General features: G+C 40.8%; 1 protein-coding gene and 1 long non-coding RNA gene across 3 annotated transcripts in view; one reads left to right on the top strand and one right to left on the bottom strand.

Annotated features, from left to right (window-relative positions):
• Gspt1 (G1 to S phase transition 1) overlaps nucleotides 1-11,093 on the top strand; it is a 38,086-nt gene extending 26,993 nt beyond the window's left edge. For both annotated transcript variants that reach the window (NM_001130008.1, NM_146066.2), the window contains exons 12-15: nucleotides 2,740-2,913; nucleotides 4,032-4,121; nucleotides 4,580-4,748; nucleotides 6,454-11,093. In NM_001130008.1, coding sequence (NP_001123480.1) covers nucleotides 2,740-2,913; nucleotides 4,032-4,121; nucleotides 4,580-4,748; nucleotides 6,454-6,506 — 486 coding nt within the window. In that variant the 3' untranslated portion in view covers nucleotides 6,507-11,093. The remainder of the gene's footprint in view (nucleotides 1-2,739; nucleotides 2,914-4,031; nucleotides 4,122-4,579; nucleotides 4,749-6,453) is intronic.
• Nucleotides 1,537-23,950, bottom strand: 2610020C07Rik (RIKEN cDNA 2610020C07 gene). Its single transcript, NR_038156.1, has 3 exons — nucleotides 23,586-23,950; nucleotides 3,978-4,096; nucleotides 1,537-3,208 (listed from the first exon to the last, which is right to left on the bottom strand). It is a non-coding gene; the product is annotated as an RIKEN cDNA 2610020C07 gene (long non-coding RNA).
• Nucleotides 23,951-23,967: the final 17 nt, after the last annotated feature.

Genomic DNA, 23,967 nt, shown 5'->3' with positions numbered 1-23,967 from the left:
CAGGAAATTATTATTAATTATTAATTTTGGGGTGTTATTGGTAAAACAAACAAACAAACAAACAAACAAACAAACAAAACCTCCCAGCCCCAAACTAAGGACCTATCTGAGCTCTTTCTAGTTAGGCACCTTAGCATTTACCTAAATCCCCAATCCTTAAAGATCATTTTGTAATGTGTTGGTGGAGAAGTTTCTCTGAACCTGTAGTGTGCCTGAGCTATTTGAATAACTATGCTCATAGTAGCACTGCTCCAAAATGGCCAAAATGTGGCATGTATGTGCAGTAGAAAACCATCCAGCTATGCACTGGGATACGTGGCAGGTCATTCAGGACCCTCTCATTAGCTGAAAACTTTGTTAGTTTTTTCTTTCTTTCACTTAATAAAAGCCTTGATCTGTTAGGACTATAGCGATAGCTCAGCATTTTCAGAATATCTGAGTTCCATTCCCAGCACCCATGTCAGGTGGCTCACAACCATCTGTAAAAGATTAAAAAATAATGCCACTATCCTTTCAAGAAAAGAAAACTATAACATGCTCCAACACGGACAAACTAACGAAGGCATTATGTAAAGTGAAAGCCAACTACAAAAAATCAGAGATTATTTGTGTTTATATTTGTGGTGCTGGAAGTTGAACCGAAGGGCTTGTATGTGCTGAGCAGGCATTCATTCTGCCACTGAGTTATAGTCCCAGCCCTTTATGTGAGATCCCTAGAAATAATGGTATGGTGAAGTGCTTAGAGATAATGTATTGTTGTTTATTGACTATGTGTAATTTCACATTTGCAACATGAGAAGAGTCCAGTTTTGAATTGCTTAGCAGTGTTAACTTCACCCGTTCATTTATGACCTTACTACTACCAGCTTTATGCTTAAAGACAGTAAATTTTAGGGGGTCAAGAGTTGGGTTGATGACTGAGTGCTTGCTGCTGTTGCAGAGTACCGGAATTTAGTTCCAGCAATTTGGGCAGCTTACAAATCTTCTTGTCTCTGGTTCCATAATGTTCTCTGGGTTTTCTGGGCACCTGTACTCACTTGGTATACACATCAATATAAATAAAGCTTTTTTAAAAATGTACTTTACAATTTTTCACAGCTGGGTGTGGTAGTGCAAATCTGTAATCTCAGCACTTGGGAGGCATAGGGAGGACATTCTGGAATTCAAGGTCATAGTAGGTTATAAAGTGCTTTGAGGTCCTTAGGTAACTTAAAAAATTAATTAATCTCAGCACTCAGGAGGCAGAGGCAGACTGATTTCTGAGTTTGAGGCCAGCCTGGTCTACAGAGTGAGTTCTAGGGCTATACAGAGAAACCCTGTCTCCAAACCATAAAAACAAAAACAAAAAAATATTTAAGGGCTGGCAGGATGACTCATTATATAAAAGATTTGACCCTTGATACCTAGAATCCACATAAAGAAAAAGGAGAGAAACACTCCACAGTTGTCCTCTGACCTCTGTTCCATATGTACCATGCACACCAACACCTACCCACGCCCAAACCAGATATACAGTAAAAACAAACAAATCCTGTTAATGGGTTTAAAGCTAGATTTGATGATTTTTATTTGATGTATTATAAAATTATACCAAGAAACAAATTGATGTTTTTAATGCTTTCTAGGTAAATACCTCCTTAATTGAGGATTGACCTGCTGTGGGGGAAAAATTCTTGAATTCTGAAATTTAAATTTAAGAGAGTTAAAAATCCAGTTATTAAATTTGATGTTTGTCTTAGTTTCCTGTGGTTGATAAAATACTCTGAGAGAAACAACTCAAGGAAGAGGCTGGAGAGGTGACTCAGCTCTTAAAGGGAACTTGATTCATGCAATACACGGCACTCTTCACACAGAGATGAGCACACACCTATATATAAATGAAAGTAATTTTCTAAAACCAAAGCAATGAGGCTGGAGAGATGGTTTAGTGGTTAAGGAGCTCTTTCTTGCTCTTGCTGACGACCTGGGTTCATTTCCCAACAGTGACACAGTGGCTCCCAGTGAAACATCTCTCCAGTTCCAGGGCATCTGATGTTACCACTTCTGACCTTTCAGGCACCAGGCACACATGTGGGTAAAACACTCATGCTTAAAATCAATAGTTTTGGGGAGCTGAGCGAAGCAACTCAAAGGACCAAGGCTTTATTTCAGCTCTTCTTAGTTAAAGGGTACAGTCCATCAAGGCAGGAAAGTCAAAGCCACAGAAGTTCGAAGGCACTGATCTATCACAATGCATTTGTGAACAGAGGAGGATAAACACTAGCGCTCCGCTCACTTTCTCCCAGCTCAGAATGACCTCGGCCACAGTAAAGCGGATTCTTCCCACATCAGTTAGCTTAAGGGAATTGTGTGCAAGCGTGCCCAGGGACTGACCCTCACAGGTGCACCTGGGCATTTACCTCTTAGTGATTCTAGATCTTGTCAGGTTGACAGTACTAATCATTACAATGGTTTCATTCTGAAAATGAAGTTTGTTCTGTATTCTACTTAGAAGTTGTTAGAATGTGTTGTTTAAAAACAACAAATTGTGACATCTGCAACCGCAGCAGGCGGCAGAGTGCTTGTCTGACAAGCCAAGATTGACCCCCTTTCTTTTCCTCAAAAGTTTATTTCTGGCTAAAATATTTTATCTTTATTTTGACTTTTAGATTTGTAGCTTCTTAATAAGCATCAAGGTAATTTTATATCTTATAAAATGTGCATGTGTCAGAAAACTTCCAACTTTGGTTTCTTTTTAAGCACAACGTGGAAGTTCTTGGAATACTTTCTGATGATGTAGAAACGGACTCTGTAGCTCCAGGTGAAAACCTCAAAATCAGACTGAAAGGAATTGAAGAGGAAGAGATTCTTCCAGGATTCATCCTTTGTGATCTTAATAATCTTTGTCATTCTGGACGCACATTTGATGCTCAGGTAAAGATCATCTTCATGGTTGTTAAAACTTAATTTCAGTGCCTTTGTCCTGAGTATTTGTGACATGCCACATGACCTGTATCAGAGGGACTCATTTGTACATTACAACTATAGTATCTCACAGTTCCAAGATGCTGTAAAAATTTACCAGGTAGGGGCTGGAGAGATGATTCAGCGGTTAAGAGCACCGGCTGCTCCTGAAGGTCGTCCTGAGTTCAAACCTCAGCAACCACATGATGGCTCACAGTCATCTGTAACGAGCTCTTCTGGATTGTCTGAAGACAGCTACAGTATACTTAAATATAATAATAAATAAATACATCTTTTTTTTTTTAATTACCAGGTAGTATTTTCTTGTAAATTTCATTTTATTTTTGGTTTGTTGGTAAAATTTAAGTAATGTTTACTTTGTAAAGGTTTTAGACTTGGGTCTGCTTATATTTAACCTGACCATCTTGGGAGAGTAAGAACAAATGACTGGTACCATTAACAGAACTTTTTGAGTACTGTTAAATAAACCGGAGCTAGAGCGATCTCTCAGTGGTTAAGAGACTTGCTGCTCTCACAGCAGTTCCAAGTACCTGCAGGTTAGAACTACCTATAATTCCAATTCCATTGGTTCCAGCACCCTTTTCTGACTTTCTTATGTACCAGGTTTGCAGGTGGTGCACAGACAAAACAATGTAGGCAAGACTATGACTCAAGACACATAAACTCAAATAAATCTAAATCCTTCCCCCAAAAAAGTATGACTTAAGCTTTTGTTGTTTTTTTTAATGCCAAATACATTCTGTTGTTTACTGACTGCCTTGAGTATTGAGAAATGGTTAAGCTATGGGAAGCTCACGTCTAGGTAATGTGCTCCTGTGTTCCATGGGTAATGCACAGTGTCGGCTTCCTAGTCTGCCTGGTGAACTGACATCTACCAGGCCCTTGCCCGTTTCCATACAGGGCACTGGGTATCGTAGAGCTGAGGTTGGACAACTTGAAGTATCCTAGCAACAAAATAACAAGGTAGAAGTAGAGTAAAAGAAAGTGAGGACTGTTACTGCTTGGGATATTACCTTTAGAGCATTGAAGATAGTTCTGAGGCTTTTCTTTTGTTTTTATTTTGACAGATAGTGATTATAGAGCACAAGTCCATCATCTGCCCAGGGTATAATGCGGTGCTGCATATTCATACCTGTATCGAAGAAGTCGAAATAACAGTGAGTTTGGTTTTTAGGATAACACATTTGTTTATTTGTTATTTGGGTTTTAAGAATGTTGTGTCCGGATAACTTCTGATTAGCATTATTAATAGATTTTTTTTTTTTTCCCATTCTGGGAGGAGGGAGTGTGGTTCATGGACAGAGGTCAGAGGACAACTTTTTGGAGTCATTTGTCTTTTTCCACTTTGAGGACCAAACTCAGGTCAAGAGACTTTTGTGGCAAGTGCTTTTACCTGAAAAGCTAGCATGCTGTCTGTCTTTTGTTTTTGTTATTTTGAGACAGGGTCCCTCTATGTAGCTTAGGCTGGCTTAGAACTTATCATCCTCCTGCTTTGGCTTCTCAAGCATTAGGATTACAGGTATTCAATACCATGCTCAGGCTACATTTATTTATATTTTTAGAGTTACTTACATTTAACATTTTAATTTTTTTCTTACCCTCTTTTCTTGGCTAGGCCTTAATCTGCTTGGTAGACAAGAAATCAGGAGAGAAAAGTAAGACTCGACCCCGTTTTGTAAAACAAGATCAAGTATGCATTGCGCGTTTAAGGACAGCAGGAACCATCTGCCTGGAGACCTTTAAGGACTTCCCTCAGATGGGACGTTTTACCTTAAGAGATGAGGGTAAGCATTATTCAGTGTCTCTGATATCAGGCTTTAGTAATCAACATTATGTAAGTACTGCTCTTACTGCAGTAGATTTCAAACAAACCCCAGATTTATGTTCTGTTCTTGAATAAACAGAATTATCATACACTACCAGTAATGTTCTATGTTGGAAAAAAATTAAATTTACTAAGACATTTCTATAATGAAGACTTTTATAGTAAGTATGAAGAATAGAAGGGTTATGTGGCTTAATTTTTTAAATTTTAATTTAATATGTAATTCACATTCTGGAGGTCATCCATTTCTACACTACCTTTGATTGATAACTTTTTTCTAATGGTCCAAAAATTCCTTGATATGAAAATGGAATGATTGTTTTGGAACATTTTCTTGTGGTCTAATGTTTCTAAGATTTTGTCTTTTGTTTGTTTGGTTGGTTTTATTTTATTTTATTTTATTTTTTAAATGAGGTCTTAAGTAGTCCAAGCTGTCCTCAAACTTACTGTCTGGTCTCAGATGATCTGATAACCCTGAACTTGTGATCTTCTTGCCTCGCCTTTGCCAGTGCGGGGAGTCTTTCATGCCCCACAGCACTCCACAGGCCACACTGTATGCCCAGCCTCATGTGTTGTTTTGACGCAGGGTCTCGTAGTGGAGCCTATGCTGGCCTCCAACTCACTGCAATCCTGCTGCCTTGGCTTCCTGAGTGCTGGGATTTCAAGTGTGAATCCCCATGTCTGGCAACTAGAAAACTACAGAAAGCTCTGTAGTTAAATAGAAAATACAGATAACCCTGATTTAACAAGGTACTTTCCAATATTAAACCATGGTGGAGAGCACAGAATAAAGCTCTTGATGCTACTTTTTCCCCACAAGCTCGATTAGCTCATGGCTTCACTGTAAACACTTTATCTTCCAAACTTGTTGATGACTTTTTTTTTAAATGATTTATTTATTTTATGTATGAGTACACCAGTGCTTCAGATACTCCAGAAGAGGGCATCAGGCCCCATTGCAGATGGTTGTGAGCCACCATGTGGTTGCTGGGAATTAAACTCAGTACCTCTGGAAGAGCAGTCAGTGCTCTTTAACCACTGAGCCATCTCTCCAGCCCCGATAATGACATTTTTATACTTAATGGTTTAACAGGTTTTTGCTTGTTTGTTTTTGAGACATCCTTTCTATGCAAGGCCCAGCTAGCCTGACAAAATCTAACGGGAAGAAGAAAAGAAAGGAAGGATGCAGGAAGATAACAGTTTAGGCTTTTCATGAGTCCTGAGTAATGAATCATGAATGTGGTTTTTGTTCTTCTACACCCTTAAGTCCCCAGGCATGCTCCTGGAGATTGTTTTCACTGAGCCACATGCTCTGTCTTTATAAAAATCACATAGGGATAGGTTTCCTTTTTAGTTGCTATACAGATATATGTGATCCTTTTTGTTTTGCTTTATTTAGCAGATTCTTTTAAGTTTAGCCATGTTGTTGAATGTGCTGTAATTAATTTTATCATCTAGTGGTATTCTGCTGTTGTACACCACTTCCAGTAAGACTCACTTAAAATGACCTAATGAACTACCATGGTTTGGGTGAACCAAAGATAGTAAATCAGGAATTTGCACAATGACAAAATTTTCTTTTGGTTAATACATTACATAAATTGCTGTTAACTACTTAAAGACGTTTTCTATTTCTCCCCCCCACCCCCCAATTTCATTTCTAGGTAAGACCATTGCAATTGGAAAAGTTCTGAAACTGGTTCCAGAGAAAGACTAAGCATTTTCTTGATGACCCTGCACAATACTGTGAGGAAAATTGACTGCAAAAGCCTACTTCACACCGCCTTCTCTTACTTTCTGCCCATTGACAAACCTCTCCCCATACTTTGCAAAGAAAATTCACAGCAAAAGTCCACATTATGTCAGCTTTCTCATATTGAGAGCTCTGCTATGCCACTGTTGAATTTTCCCAAGATTTTGCCCCCCTTTCAAACTTCGCTTCCTTGGACAGATTTGGCAATAGCTTTGTAAGTGATGTGGACATAATTGCCTACAATAATGAAAACCTACAGGAATTTTTTTATTTTTCATTTTCTTCTTAGGCATAGTTAGTCTTTTTCCCCCAGGCAGATGATTCTGAGTGTGGGAGTGTGTCTGCACATGTTAAAAAGACAACTACCATATTAATAAAATATTCAATTTGAACCCTTTCGGTATTTGAATTGCTTTTGAATACTGTTTTTTATCTTAATGTAACATTGTTGCATTAGCTTTTTAACTGCCAAGTAATTGAATACATTTTATTACTTGGATTTTTCTAAACTCTCCCTACCCACTCACTTTGAATGGAGCATTTACAAACACTGCTCAAGTTTGTATTAAAGGAAGGATTTTGGTTGAGCCCTTATATTGATGGTTAATGCATACATAAACACCTTTATGCAACTTTAACACTGCTTTACTAACTATGTCTATTGGTTATTTCCTGCCAATTAGTATGATTTCTTAAAGACAGTAAGTTGTTTGCAAATTAATAAAACAGCATTCCTGTCACCTTTGTAAGTAAAGCTTAATGAAACTATATCCCTGTGGACAGCTCCATTAGCTTGTTACATTAGTGGAATTCTGAGTAAAGCATGGGAGACTGGCAAACCCTTTGATTTCTCTCAGAGCTGCATGCATCTAGTATGAAACCCTGTCAGTTCCACAGGTTACCCACATTGTCAATAACGTTAAAGGATGAAGAGCCTTGCTGCTTCGGGCCATTTCTCAATCCAAAGACTAAATATTTTAGTCATCACAAACTGCGTACACTAACATAAACAGGAATAGAATCAAGTACAGAATAGGTTTTATCTCAATTATTTCTTAACTGTAAGCTGGAATTTGCTAACCATGATTTGGATGAACCACGTGCAGCATTGTGGTGTGGTGGTTTCAGCTCGAAGGATGACTTTCTACTACAGCTATCATGCCTGAAAGTTTTTGTGAGAATGAATGGGAAGTAGAAGAGGTTTGTCAGAGGCCTCCTTTGTATGGAATGTGCTTCCATTTGTGAGAATGGCCTCATTGTGATTGTCCATTATGATTCCTAAGATATGTTCTGACGATATGTTTAATGGTCTGGTCCGTCCCTGTAATCTTGTTCTCCAGAAAGAAAAGCCAACTGTATTTCCAGTCATAAACCAAAATACAATGCAATGCCAACTGCAAAGATGAATGAGTTGGTGTCTCAAGGACAGGGCTAAGGTTGTGCCTACAGCTTCTTTGAACTACACATATGGCTATTAAATTACATAAAATTTAAATTTTATGATGTCTGCAAATATCTGGGCTTTTATTTTCTGTGATATATGGAAGCTCTAATGAGAACAAATCCTTCTTATATTGCCATGCTAATAAGGAAAAATATTAGCAAATGCTTGAGTCTTAATTTCGAAAGATTTCCCTTTTGAAACAAGTTCTGTCTGCTATTAGAACACTTAGACTCTTAGGAATGTTGTGTGCGTGCTGCCGAGGTTCTTAAGTCCCAGGGCTTGGCCAGCACCTATGAAAGGCCTACCTCTACAAGGCAATAGAAGGACGAAGGTAATTCTTAAAAGTTTTCATTGGAATTATATCACATCAACAGAATTAATCAACACCATACATTTTAGGGACTTGGAAGTTTGAAAGAGTATGTATTATCATTTCAACCCATCCATTTTAAAGCGATGGTCATATATCAGCTTGTCATTTCAGTAAGGAGGTAAGATGTCTGAAGTGAACATGAAATGTGTGCAGATGTTGGATTGTGAAAGAGCAGTACATTTTTGTGCTATCATTCTGCCTTCTCCAAGTTTAAACTTTACGTGGTTTACAATGCAAAAGGATAATATATTCTGGATTCTAAAGAGCTTATGCTTTTCAGCTATACTTAACATAGGCATGTTAGCATCATGATTTGGTTTGCCCCATTTTACATTAATGATCATCATATGACTTTTATGCTAAGTTATTTAATCTTTCAAGTAAATACATTGAATTTTAAGAGATGGTATTTAAAAACAATGTAATTGTCATCCTTTTCTTACTGTGGAAGAGGAAGTACAGCATTTTGTTGTTGTTAATAAATAATTTGCTATCCAGTAGGGGGTCAGGAGGGTATATAAAACCAAACCATCAGAAGTTGAACTGAGTGTATATTGCCTGAAATTTAATGACAAAGCAACATGTTTATAAATGATTAAACACATTTTCTCCTTGTTTTTTATTATTAAAAATCTTGAAATACACAGTAATTGCATGTAAGAAACTATAAACTGATGTCAAGCTATTTCCTGTAACAAGATAATTCATTTCTGAAACCACTAGATCTACTTTTACAATGTGGGACTTTGAAAGTTTGATTGGACAGTTCCTGTCATCAGTTGAAGTACTGCAAATATTTTGGCTTATACTTGTAACCAGATACAGTTTTACAACTTAGGGATCCATGATGAATGAACATTTGGAGAAAAAAAAGTCACCCAAACTCTTTGGCAAAAATGCTAGTAATTCCTTCATGATCTTGGATGACTGTTTACACGTGACAGCACTCTAGCACCTTTGCTCACTGGCGTGGACTTGCTCACTGACTCCTGCTTCACTGAATGATGACTTCATTGCTTTGGGTAGAGATTTAGGTAGTCAAGGGACAAAGCTGTAGCTTTTAATGTTTAGAAGACTTGTGAAGATTCCAGTTACAGTCCTGTAACTGACTAGAATGATCAGATGTTCTACCATTGTTGGCCGACCTTATGAGAATAAACTTCAGTTAATCCTCTCACAGACCTATATGTAAAGTAGATAGATAGCAGTCAACTGTATTTTGGGGATTATCTCCAAATACTGTATTTCTTCCAGCTAATTTTTCAGTGATTGTAACAGATGCCATCTAATTATTCATGATCATGTTTCTTAAGAGATCTTGCCATGGCAGCAACTTGGTTAAATAATTACATATGCACAATTCATAACTTAATAGGTTTAAATCTAGTCATTGATTAGATTTTGTAGTATTCGGAATAGAAAGTGTTATTTTCTAGCAGCAATTTAGTCAATTGTATTTGAACCAATTTATTGTCAGAATTCAGATAGGGTAGATTTGATACTTGATGTTTCTTGTTCTGGGATATTCGTAACTTTTAGAATCCTAGAACACCATTAATGAGTCTTCCCTTCAATAAATGTACTTCTCACATACCTCTAATCCTATGCTTCCTTGAAACAATAATACGCTAGCCAGGTTGCTTACTAAGGATTGTTAGGAGGGCATGGAGGTACTGGGAGGGGTAAATATTGAAAGCTTGATCTCTGGTGCAAGGGGAAAATAAATAGGCACTAAGCCTGCACAGGCAGAAAACACGGATTTCCTAAGTAGCCCAAAACAGTATTGCTTTCTCTCCCTTTTCACATATGCCACTGTGCCCTTTAGATCTTGACCTGGAAACCTCAGGTTTGTGGACTGCGCAGCTGAGTGGCATTTTGTGCTTCCTGAAGCTCCCCTTTGCTAGGTACATTACCTTAGTGCTTCAGACGTCAGCCTGAGGCCTTGCTACCTCCATTTGCTGCCCAGGGAAGAGTTTGTGCTGGAGCTGGGTGGAGCTCTGGCCCTCCTCACGTGATGGTCTGAGTCTGCATTTTAAGGGACATGATCCCAGAAATGTACACACTTATCTAGTTTTAAAGGAGAACTGTGGATCTCTCAGGCCAGGATTTTGTGACTGATTTTTAATTACTTGGTTAATACCTAGAGCCCATTATAAAAAAACAAGATTAATGAGAACTGGCAAGATTTGATGTTTTTGGCCTAATTCCAAAGCATGGATGCTTTGGAAGGTAGGAAGAAACCCTGTTCTTATGATTTGTAGCTACCTTCTGCGCCTGACTTGGTGCCGTGTGAGAGTTAAGCCCTTAGTCTGCTCTTGCAATTACTCAAATGACTGAAGTTTAAATTTTTTGTTTTGTAACAATAAAAATTGTCATCTTTCCTTTTGATGTGCTTGTCTGTTTATAATCACATTGCTGTACTCTGTGTTACTTTCTCTATATTTTTGTATCAGGCATTGGAAATATCTAACAGACTTGTTGGATGGACCTAACAGGTTGTTACCTCCGAGTTTAAAACATGTTTGCTTGGTGTGTGAGGCTTTTGTATGGTTATATATATAATGACCTTACAGAACAGAAACAAGCCTCCAGGAAGGGTTATGAGATACTTGATGATAAATAACATCACAGTGTAGTTTTCTATGAACAGTAGAACTGGAGAGATTAAAGATTATTCTGTCCAAGCTATGAACCTTAAAAATTCAGGATTTTTAATAAAGATCAAGAGACCAAATGGCATGTGCCTCTTTTTTATTGTGCAAGGGTGAGTGCAGAACTAGTTTATACAGTGGTTAACTGAGTGACAGCAATGTGTTTCTTGTACACTCATCTTTGGTTAGGGGAGGTTGAGAATGGGCTTATGTAGCCTCAAACTTGAAGCGACCTTCAAGCTTCTGCTTCCTTATTTGCTGGGATTACAGGTATGTCCCACCACAGCCTGACTTGCAACTGTAGTTCATATCTTGAGACAGTGAGTTGCTGCATCAGCTGTGAAAGGCCAGATTTTTGGTAACAAGTCTTATATTAGACCACTCTTAAAATTGGTAAGCAAGAGTGTGATAAAGCAGGGGCTGGAGAGATGGCTCAGTGGTTAAGAGCACTGATTGTTCTTCCTGAGAACCTGAGTTCAATTCCCAGCAACCACATGATGGCTCACAACCATCTGTATCAAAACCTGATGGAGAGATGAGCGGATGAAGCATCCCTCACACAAGCTATAAATGTCTATGGGTATTCGTAGAAATCTTTTTCAGGAAGAGTTAAAGCTTTGCTACACTTAGGAAGAAACTGCCTTGGTGTTAATCAAGAGTCTTGCATGTTGCCAGGCAGTGGTGGCGCACGCCTTTAATCCCAGCAGTCAGGAGGCAGAGGCAGGTGGATTTCTGAGTTCGAGGCCAGCCTGGTCTACAGAGTAAGTCCAGGACAGCCAGGGCTATACAGAGAAACGCTGTCTCGAGGGGAAAAAAAAAAAAAAAAAAGTTCCTGTGATCATGGTATCATCTCTTCACAGCAATAAAACCCCAAGACATGGCTATAGCACATATAGCATGGCTGTAGCTAACAAAAGGAGGCTATTGTGAGGTCACTGGGTTCAGGTGCTTAGCTAGCTAGGTATGCCATGGGTCTCCATCAGGGTCCAGTGTCTGAGTCAAGATATCCTTTCAATGAGTTTCAAAGATGAAAAAGTGGAATGACTTAATGACATCAAGTCAAGCCAAAGCTTGGGGTTAGGGCTCATATTAAGTCTTGGAAATCCCATCCCCCCAACCTTTGTCTAATTGAAGAGCTGGAATTCATAGCTGGCAGCTTCCTGCTCCCAAGAATTCACATACTTCATGGTCTGAGATGTGGCAATCCAGATAGCTGTCTTGCAAGAGGCAATGAAAGTTCTCTTACCTTCTGTGACCTCATAGCCCAAAAAAGAGACCCCCATTTTACAAAGTTGAGGCTGTTTCTTTGAGACATATTATTCCAGTGTCTGGAGTTACTTGATTAGGTCCTTGGTGTCATCAAGCAGCTAGTGGAGGTCAGGTGAAGGTCATCCACATATTGGAGCAAGATTGAATTAGGGTAAGATAGCCATAAGTTAGTTCTCAACCTGTGGGTCCAAACAGCTGGGGGGTGGGTAGGATGGTCCTTTCACAGGGATTGTATATCAGATATTCTGAATATCAGATATTTATGATGCATAACATTACTGAAGTTAACAGTTATGAAGGAGCAAAACAATAACGTTATGGTTGTGGGGTTGTTACCACCTGAGGAACTGTATTGAATGTCGCAGCATTAGGAAAGCTGACAAGCACTGTGTTACGTCTTTTTAGTGGGCTTCTCCTAATAATGCCAGATAATTTCTAAACCCTTGGGGTAATCATGTCCAGGCTAACTAGCTCATCTGGCCAGACACTGGATCTGTCTACTCAAAGGCAAATATGAGCTGGCTCAATGCTGCCAGGGTAATGGAGAAGGTGGTTTCCTTTAGGTGAAGGACCGGATGGTATGCTGGGAGGAAGCTAAGCAAATTGTACAGGTTAGGGAGAGTTGGGTGGCCTCAACATAATTATATATGTACCAGAGATCCTGGATCAGCAGCTAATCTGGGGTCTCTGGCTTTTGGAATGACAGGAAGGATGTGTTCCAGGCCAACTGGTATGGGAATGAGGATGACTGATTCTAACTACATTGATATGAATTGCAATCCCTAAACCTAGCCTTTGACTCAGAATACTGTCAGATTCAATCCAATTGTTGTGACTATAGCCAAGAGACTTACCACGACAAGTAGGTGGTGGGCTCCCAAGCTCAGAGGGTTTGTTCCTTCCTATCAACTTCACAGAACTGTTACAGATCCTAGAGCAAGTTCTTGGGATCAGGGGTTGCTTCCACTATGGAATCTAAAAAGGCTAGGAGATATTTTTCAGACATAGGACAGTTGAGTTCTTAAGCAGATACAAATGAGATTCAAGTCTCTAGAGGAGTAAAGGTGACAGTGATGCTCAATTTTCATAGGATGTTGTAATCTAAGTATGGGCAAAGCACCCAAGGACTTCCATGAAGGAGTAGGTCAAAAGCATGTTGTCTTCTCCAGTGTGGGGTAACAGTCCTTGACCACACTTGGGACCCCTGAACTGGCATTTCTGTTTGCAACTGGACTCAACTGAGGTGTTGTTGTTGTTGTTGTTGTTTTCTGAGACAGGGTTTCTCTGTGTAGCCCTGGCTGTCTTGGAACTCACTCTGTAGACCAGGCTGGCCTTGAACTCAGAAACCGGCCTCCTAAGTGCTGGGATTAAAGGCCTGCACTACCTCTGCCTGGCTCAACTGATTTCTTAAAACAGACATTTACCATAGTTACTACCAGAAACTAGAAGGTGGCATTCCACTAATCCTGTGACCAATGGTTCTCAGAGGCCTAAGAGAGTAGAGCCCACTGTTAATTTTCCCTGCAGCCTAGAAGTACCTTCTTTTGGTTTGGAGCCTCTAAGAAATTCATTTCTCCAATGTTTCTTTTATTTACAATAAGTATACTGGTCTTTTTCTAATGGAGGCCTCTCCATCTTCACCAATTTTTGTATTACAGGCTTGACATGGTCAGTTTGAAGGGTCAGGACTAGAGTGTGACCATCATGTTATTGGCCTGTCAGAGAGTGGCTTCATTGGTGCCTGGGCACCCTATCCTTGTCTTTACATGTCTCAACTATTAAATACCTTCTGGGCTACTTCTTAGAAGCCATAAAATATTCATGCATGCAAAGCATTTGAGTCTCTGGAGTTATTTTCTAATACCTGGAGCAGATTCAGGAACAAAATCCAAATGTAAATAACTCCCCAGCATTTTCTGGGTATAAAAGGCTGAAAGGATAGGTCCCAAACAAAGGCTCAGGCAGACATTCAATGAACACCTCAGGGTTCATTTAGCTCTTAGAGAACCTCGGTGAACATTTTTTTTGTTTTTGTTTTAAAAATCAGAGTATTGTTGTGTGCCCACAGTTGTCTAAGAACTTACTAATAGACAAGACTAGATTTAAAATTAAGAGATCGACCTGACTCTGCCTCTCTAGAGTTGGGATTAAAGGTAGGTACTACTACGCCCAGCTTTTTACTGTCTGTATTTGTCTGTTTTGTTGTAAAACTATGTCTCACATAGTTTTGCCTCTACCAATGGCTTACATAGACTATATGATTAAGCAGTTACAACAAACTTTGCTTGTTTGATTAAGGCATTTTTTGTTAAAAAGAAAAGTGTTTACCAGGTGGTGGTGGCACACACCTTTATCCCAGCACTCAGGAGGCAGAGGCAATGGGATCTTGTGTTTGAAGCCAGTCTGGTCTACAGAATGAGTTCAAGGACAGACAGGACTACACAGAGACACAGAGAAACCCTGTCTCAAAAGAAAACCAAAAAAAAAATTGTTGCTAATTTGAATTTAGTCATGAGTTGGGCTACTGATGATGGAAGGAATGTAATGGTAAATGGCATATTGGAAGGGCACAATTATGAAATATCACAATTGTTTGGTATCCTCAAAAAATATTTAGGCTCAAAAGCCACCACTGCCTGGCTCTGCCCCCCCCCCCCCCACACCCCAAGGGTCTCACTATGTATGTAGCTCTGGCTGTCCTGGAACTCTATGTAGATCAGACTGGCTTTAAACTCACAGACATTCACCTGCCTCTGCCTCCTGAGTGCTGGGATTAAAAGCATGCCTCATCACAAATGGAAATGTTTTGTTTTGTTTTTAGCAGAGCCTTATGTTTTATTTGTCTGTGTAATGATACCCCTGTTTCTACCACCTAGTGCTGGGAAGAAATGAAAAATTCTGAAAGAAAAGGTGTAGAATCAACATCAATTTAAAAAACCTTTAAGGGACTGGAGACATGGCTTATTGGAGTTCATCAAAAGACCCTCACTCACAAAGACCACAGAGACTGCCATCGCTGCAAGCCACATGAGGACTTTTATTAATCCAATATGTTGGGGACTCCCTTCTCAGTATGCAGGCTAGAGGAGAGACCCAGAACAAAGAAAGAACACACTTTTTATACCGTAAAACAACAGGGCAGCTGTCTTATTTTCATTGGTGCAGCAAGTAACCTTTCCAGGCATTGGTTGGTTTGCATAGTGACTAACTCTGGCCTAGTGACTCACTTTGCTTGCCCCCAATGGTGGGTTACCATGATTTGGTCAGCAAAGCAATAGTACATTTTGAACCTATGGGTCGGCTACTGATGTGCCAGAAAACTTTGTCAGCAAGGTGAGGGCAGTATGTGGTTTATCTTGGAATTCAAACTGAAGCAGGGTTTCCAAGGACTGTAATCTGTGTTATAGCTAATTTTTGAGAACAGCTAATCTTGCTCGGGTCAACTGTGGTCATCATGACCTCTTAGTCAGTCCTCTCAGATGGGGAAGGGACCGGGTGGTATTGAACTATTGACCTTGCTTACATTGGCAGGGAAAGGGAAACCCTTCAAGCAGCAGGGAGAGGGAAAAGCTTCTGCAAACAGCGTTGGTGCACATAAGCCAAGCAGAAACTCTATTTCTTCAGGCTCAGTGGTTAAGAAAGAGCACATACTCCTTCTGTAGAGGACCTGAGTTTGAATCCCAGCACCTACATCAGGTAGCTCACAAATGCCTGTGACTCCAAGTAATCAGATACCTCTCAGATCTTCCTGTGTGTGTGTGTGTGGGGGGGGGTACCCACACCCACACCCAAATAAGTAGTAATTAAAAGAGAGAAAAAGAGAATGTTTCTTTGTTGAAAAAGAAAATTGGGAAGGGATGGAGGAAGGGAAAGAAAAACAAACTTGGTCAGTATGACACCATAAGCCTTCAATCCATTCTAGAGACAGGGAGATCTTTGAATTTGAGGCCAACTTTGTCTATAGACAATGAATTCCAGGTCAGCTAGGGCTACATAATAAGGCACACCTTGAGAGAAGGTAGGAGTAAGAGGGTGGGAAGAGAGAAACACAAAGAAACCCTGACTCAAAAAAAACTCAAAATATAAATAAAAAACCCACCAGTCCTCCTAACAGGCATAGAAATTTAAGGGACTAAAAATCCCTTGGGGAACCATAAGAATAGTTTCAAATTCAATAATCTCTGGACACAGTGGCATAAGCCTATTATCTCAGTACTTAGAAAGTAGAAGCAATATCAGTAGTTCAAGGTTAGCCTCAGGTAACCCAGATCAAGTTCTGAACCAGCCAGGTTCTGACCCTGTCTTAAAAACTGCAACTCCAAAACAAAAATAAAACCAGACTGTGAGGGGCCAGGAAAAACTGAAATCATTTTCAAGAATTTTACTACAGAAAGACTTGCCACACAAGGATTAAAGGCCTTGTAGTTTGGAGCTGGAGAGATGTTTCAGTAGTTAAGAGCACTGTCTGCTCTTCTAGAGGTCCCAAGTTCAATTCCCAGCAACCACAAGGTGGCTCACAACCATCTGTCATGAGATCTGATGCCCTCTTCTGGTGTGTGTCTGAAGACAGCTGCAATGTACTCATATGCATAAAATAAATCTTAAAACAAAACAAAAAAAAAAAAAACCTTGTAGTTCATGCTGGGCTATTATAAAGTTTGAGATTACCAGGAAAGGACCACAGACTCAATCCAGATTATAATTAGATAAATTCATTAAAACTGCTAGCTGGGTGGGAGTCTTAAAGTCAAATCAAAAGCATACCACCCAGAGAAGGGGTTGAGGGAAGGAATTTTATTTTGTTTTTTGTTTTCGTGTTTGTTTTGAGACAGGATTTCTCTGTGTAGCTCTGGCTGTCCTGGAACTCACTTTGTAGACCAGGCTGGCCTCCAACTCAGAAATCCACCTGCCTCTGCCTCCGAGTGCTGGGATTAAAGGCGTGTGCCACCACGCCTGGCTTGAGGGAAGGATTTTTAAAGGCAAAACCCATAATTACTTAAATTTTCTGCAGAACTTCAGCTATATTAGAAACTCCCCCTGCATACAGCTATAAATAGGTAACAAAAGCCTAAGCCAGTAGCTAATCATTTTACAAGCTGCACCATTTGGGGGAGGGAGACAAGTGTCAGGAGCTTATCTTTCAAGAATTTAAGTCAGAGGACAAAGCCTACTAAAATTGGTACCGGGTACAAAATGGAGTTTCCTTAGCCATTACACTCCCCACTGGCTCTTGATCTTATGAACTCAATCACTGATTTGTGTTGAAGTACACAGAGTTGGTTTATTTTTAATGTACATCAGTCACCAATTTAAAATGTGGGAGTGGACTGGGATGCCAAGGAGCAGTAAAAGACTAGGCCCGGCTGTGGCTGTTAAAAGGGTGGTAAGCAGGCTGGAGAGATGGTTCAGCGGTTAAGAGCACCGACTGCTCTTCCAAAGGTCCTGAGTTCAAATCCCAGCAAACACCCATATGAGATCTGATGCTCTCCTCTGGTGTGTCTGAAGACAGCTACAGTGTACTTACATATAACAATAAATAAATCTTTGGATGGGGAGCTGGAGAGATGGCTCAGCGGTTAAGAGCACCGACTGCTCTTCCAAAGGTCCTGAGTTCAATTCCCAGCAACCACATGGTGGCTCACACCATCCTTAATGAGATCTGATGCTCTCTTCTGGTGCATCTGAAGACAGCTAAAGTGTACTTAGATGATAAATAAATCTTAAAAAAAAAAAAAAAAAAGGTGGTATGCAATGGGGACCAAGAAAAGGGAGACTGGTTCCAAGCAGAAGAAGCCTCAGCTCGCTCCTTTGCCCTTACAGCTTAAGTTTTTCTGAGCCATATCTAATGTTTCCCATAAATCCCTGCGTTATTGGCATAGAAATATTTTTCACCTGAGGTAGCACAACAAATGTCCTTCCTTCTTAATTAAAATCTAGTCCTCAATGGTTCTGTAAAACCATTTCTGCTAGGGAAACTACTTGTTTTTACAAGTCACCTGATGGAGTCCTTTAGGTGCTATGTCTTGGTCTACTTCATTACTGAGCAGGTTAAAATTCTGGTCTTGAATAACTAGAGCTGTCATTCCCAAGGCACCTATGCCAGTGATTCTTGGGCTCTTGGGCCTGAGCGAGCAGGCCTGACCGAAGTGAGCAGGGCTTACTGGAGTGAGCAGAGGTCCTAAAAGTCAATTCCCAACAACCTCATGAAGGCTCACAGCCATCTGTACAGCTACAGTGCACTCACATGCATAAAGTAAATGAATAAGTCTTAGAAAGAAAGAAAGAAAGAAAGAGAGAGAGAGAGAGAGAGAGAGAGAGAGAAAGAGAAAGAAAGAGAAAGAGAAAGAGAAAGGAAAGGAAAGGAAAGGAAAGGAAAGGAAAGGAAAGGAAAGGAAAGGAAAGGAAAGGAAAGGAAAGAGACAGAGACAGAGACAGAGACAGACACAGACATACAGTAATAAAAGTCTGGGCCTCTGCCCCTTCCTCCAGCAGGAGGTGCCTCTGTCAAAGCAAGAATAGCTAGGGTCTGGCTTTGTTAGAGTGGAGCACGATCCCGTCCATTGAGTATACACAGGTGAGAACCAGTCAGGTGGAGGTAAGGACAAATCAGGATAATTTCTTGGGGCTGCAGGTGTAGAGTCCGCTCAGACAGAGTCAGGTTGTGACTAGCTGAAAGTGTGGAATATCCTCCTCCTCCACAGGTGCTAGGACAGAGTCCAGCACTTTACTAATGCTTGTACTCACTCCTCCATGGCCTTAGCCGTCAGCTCCTGCCTCCTGGTCCCTGCCCTGTTTAAGTTCCTGTCCTGACAGTGATATGAAAGCATAGGTACAATAAACCCTTTCTTCCCGAGTTCCTATGATCGTGGTATTTCACAACAGCAATGGTAACCTTAACTAAAAGACACTTCATTCACTGTATTTTGTCCAAAGTTGTAAACTATGAAGGGGAAGTGCAAATTCAGCCCTACTGATTTAAGGATGAGGTCACTACCTTGAAAGGTTCATTTTGTGCATGGTAATGAATGCTTTTACTCCCAGCACTCAGGAGGCGGAGCCAGGAACATCTCTGTGAGTTCAAGTCTAACCTTGCCTACACAGTGAGTTCTAGGACAAACAAGGCTATAAAAAAGAGACCCTGTCAAGAAAAAAAAAAAAAGGAAGGAAGGAAGGGAGGAAAAAAAGAAAATCTTTTTTCTTTCCTTTTCTTTTTTTTTTTTTTGGTTTTTCAAGACAGGGTTTCTCTGTATAGCGCTGGCTGTCCTGGAACTCACTCTGTAGACCAGGCTGGCCTCGAACTCAGAAATTGCCTGCCTCTGCCTCCCAAGTGCTGGGATTAAAGGCGTGTGCCACCACGCCTGGCGAAAATCTTTTTTCTTTTCTGGGCAAAGTGCTTATAAATAATTCAATAAATACTACATAAAGGACTCAGTAAGTATAGCGCTTGCTACATTTAGATTTGATTCTTAGTACTCACGTAAAAAGCCAGACATGATAGTGCATGTCTGTAACTCCAGAGCTGGGAGACTGAGACAGGCGGATGGCCTTGCTGGCTAGTCAGTCTACAAGAAACAGCAAACTTTCAGTTAGTTAGAGACTCTGTCTGAGAAAATATGATGAAAAAGCAACTGAGGAAGACATCTGTCTTTAATTTTTACTACTGGGATAAAACACTGACCAAAATACATGGATTAATTTCATTTTCACGTTGTGTTCCATCACTGAGGTAAATCAGTGTAAAACCTCAAGGCAGGAACTTGAAGGGAGGACCGGAAGCAGAGACCATGGAAGAATACTGCTTACTTAGTTGTTCCTCTTACCTTCAGGCCCCCTTTTCCTAGGGTAGCATCACTAAGAGTAGGCTGAGTCCATCCACATCATTATTTCAAAAAGTGTCCTATAGACTTCCCTAAGAGCCAGGTCTATTGATGCAGGTATTTCCTCACCTGAGATTTCCTCCTCCCAGATGACTCTAGCTTGCATCAAGTTGAAAACTATGAAACTGTCTTCGTCAATGTTCTATTTCTGTTAAGAGACACCATAACTTCCAGGCAGTGGTGGCACACACCTTTAATCCCAGCACTTGGGAGGCAGAGGCAGGCAATTTCTGAGTTCGAGGCCAGCCTGGTCTACAGAGTGAGTCCCAGGACATCCAGGGCTACACAGAGAAACCCTGTCTCAAAAAAAAAAAAAAAAAAAAGAGAGATCCCATAACCAATACAACTCTTATAAAGGAAAACATCTAATTGGAGCTTGCTTACAGTTTGAGGGGGTTATCAGTCCATTATCATGGCAGGAGTAGGGCAGAATCCACCCAGATGTGGTGCTGGAGAGAAACACACCCAGATTCCACAGCCGCAGGAAGCAGGGAGAGAGAGACCCTGGCCTGGCTCGAGCGTTTGGAACCTCAAAGCTTACCTTCAGTGACACACTTCCTCCAACAAGGCCATACCTCCCATTATTTCTAACAGTCCTGCCCCCTGTTCATCCATCAATTAAAATGTGTTCCAAATATGAGGAGATACTGGAGGAGGTTGATATGAGATATTGTGCTAGCTGGTGTGGTAGTTTGGATGAGAATGGCCATTCTTATGCTGGGTCTGTGTCCCCAACCCACACTTTCTTCTCTTTTCCTTAACTCTCTTCTCTTCTAATCCACAATTAAAGATTTCTTGATGGCTCTGTTTTGGCTCTCTATTTCTCATCTACTTCCACAGCTGTAACCATCCTTATGCAGATGATGTTTAAGCTTTCTTTTTTTCTCAGAAACATCTTTCTCCACATCCCAGAATTACTTAGATATAGCACTGGAACTTTAAGCTTGAAATAGTGAAAAAGAGTATTTTTAAAATTGTTTCTTAATTGCATTTTCTTGTGTGTATGCATTCACGTGGGCACATCTGTGCCATGGCTCATGGGCCAGAACTCACATGTGGAAATCTGAGGGCAACTTGCAGGGGTCTGATTTCTCTATTCATGATGTAGATTCTTTGAATCAAACTCAGGTTACAGGTCTGATGGCAGGTATCTGGACCCACTGAGTCATCCCACCAAAGAACTCATTCCGGGGGGTGGGTATGGGGGACCTTTGGGATAGCATTGAAAATGTAAACGAGGAAAATACCTAATAAAAAAAAAATTAAAAAAAAAAATTAAAAAAAAAAAGAACTCATTCCAATAGCTTCCAAATCTGTTCCTTTTTCTTCATTTTTAAATCTTATTAATAATTATTAGTATTGCCCATTTGTCCAGTAATTCATGCTCAGGAATTTGTGGATTATCTAGGTTTCCATGTATCTCCAAGGCTTTATTTTGAAATGGTCTCATGTTGCTTAGACCGGCCTTAACCGTGCCAGGTGGCTAAGGCTTACGTTGAAATCCTTAATCCTATAATTCTGAGTGTTGGTGTTAGGGATGTGAGCCGCCAAGCCCACACTGCAGACTATTATTCATCAAACTGAGGGATGAAGAGAAAAGACTTACAAATAACTCTCTTTGTCTTAGAAGTATTCAATACTGAGAAAGGAAATACAAGGGCAAGCTGAGGGCATCATATGAGATCATGGTAAAAATGGTGAATGGGAGGTACAAAAGTTCAAATATTAATTATACAGTTGAATATGTGAGTGGGAGGGCTATAAATTTCTATCAAATACCTATTGATAGAGAACGGCAGCTAAAATTAGCAAAGGCTTATTTGTGTTTTATGAGAAAGCTAGGAGCAGCACAGCTAAAGGGCTCTGACTTGGAGTCTCTCTTGTGTCTACAAAGAAGGCTTTCCTTCCACCTTCATGCATGTGGTTACTAGCTGGCTGCCCACGTAGTCTCACAGCATAGCATCTGGCTTCCCTCTCTCTAGGGAGGGCCACCTTACAAATGAGTGAATGAGAGGGAGTTGTAAAGACAAAAATTACACGCCTAACAGTAATCATAAGTCTAATTTCAGAAATGACACTGAGATGAGAGTATTGTTCTGTAGCCCAGAATGTAAGTGAAGTTTGGTAACTAGGCCCCCTGTCAGTTTTAAAAGCCTATTTCTTCAATTTTGCAATTCTTTGGCTCTAGACACTTACTGTTTCCAATCGCCTCAAGGATCTATCATCTGAATTCATGGAATTTCCTTGGCTCAAAAGTCTGGTGCTTGGGGCTGGAGAGATGGTGTCAAGAGTACTGCTTGCTCTTCCAGAAGACTACAGTTTGATTCTCAGCATTCGCACGGTGGTTTCCAACCATCTGTAATTCTAGTTCTAAGAGGATCTACACTAGCACTTCCCACATGTGGTGTACAGATACACAGGCAAGTAAAACATATACATAAAATAAAAAAGCCCTACTCCCAGCACTGGGAGGCAGAGGCAGGCAGATTCCTGTGAGCTAAAGGTCAGCCTGGCCTACAAAGTGAGATCCAGGGCAGCCAGGGCTGTTACACAGAGAAACCCTGTCTCGAAAAACCAAAAACGTCTGGTTCTCAAACTTGAATACAGGCAAGAGAACACCTAAGACCACCAATGCTCTTTGGAGTGTGTTAGCCTGCATACCTCAAGCCCAGTGTAGCAAGTCACTGCAATATGTTAAAAGTCCATCTTATACTAGATTCTAAATAGCCAAGTAGAAGCAGGTGCCAAGGACTTGTATTCTACAAGTTAAATTAGGACAAGGTCCTCCCTCAACAGACACTAGCAGAGCATGGTCCCTTCACAGGAGCACTTTTGGAAGACATCTGACAATGGAGAGCATTTTATTCCCACACAGCTAGCTGAACCTGTCACTATCCTTAACATTCACATAAAAATTTCTAAATAAATTATGTAACTGTGCCGGTACAAGGTGGGGGCAGGGGACTCGCTCACTCTTGTAAATCTAGCATCTGAGACGTAGAGGAGGAGGCTCACTCGGGTAACCCTGGGTGATATAGGAAGAGTTTGACTTAAGTGGGGGCGTATTGGTGGATGCTTTTAATCCTAGCACTCTGAAACCTGAAGCAGGAGGATCTCAGTGAGTTCGAGGTCAGACCTGTCTATATAGAGTTCCAGAATAGCCAGAATTGCCATAATAGAGACCCTGTCTCAATAATAGAGACCCTGTCTCAATAATACTCTGTCTCAATAGAGGCTCTGTCTCGAACTAATCGAAAATAAAAACTGGTGGTACTATTGAGAGCTCCCTGAACTGACTGAGAACAACCTCGAATACGGGGTATTGGGCACGGTCACCACAGTGGGCATGCTTGGCAACTACTCATAGGACGTTCTGGCGTATTCTCTCCTACACTAAAGTTATCCCTTCACACTCACGCAAGGTCTTACCTGGGCCGAAGCTCCTGAGAGACCGACTCATTTTTTCGTTTCTCGCGCAGCATCCCGCGCCTAGCGTTGGCAGTTTCTCTTTATTTCCTGGGAATACCACCAATTTGGGGAAACCGACGCCTGAAGCCAGAAAGGAATGGAGGAGCCACGGCTTCCCGCTCTGCAGAAGACAGCACGGGATTGAAGAGAGGGCTTTAGTCTCTCCTTAGGGCGCTCGCTCGGTGTCCTCCGGAAGGAGCGACAGGGTTTTTCAGGCCTGCAGCCTTAGAAAGAGTCGGAGGCAAAGGAGATGCTGCCGCTAGAATAACTCTGGGCACAGTCTACGACCGCAACACCATCTACCCAAGAGGGCGGGCCCAACATCTAATTTCGCGCCTCGCCG

Source organism: Mus musculus, chromosome 16, assembly GCF_000001635.26.
Source record: "Mus musculus strain C57BL/6J chromosome 16, GRCm38.p6 C57BL/6J".
Classification (NCBI taxonomy): Eukaryota; Metazoa; Chordata; class Mammalia; order Rodentia; family Muridae; genus Mus; species Mus musculus.
The sequence above is the reverse complement of the archived record's forward strand: the minus strand, read 5'-3'. Positions and strand labels throughout refer to the sequence as shown.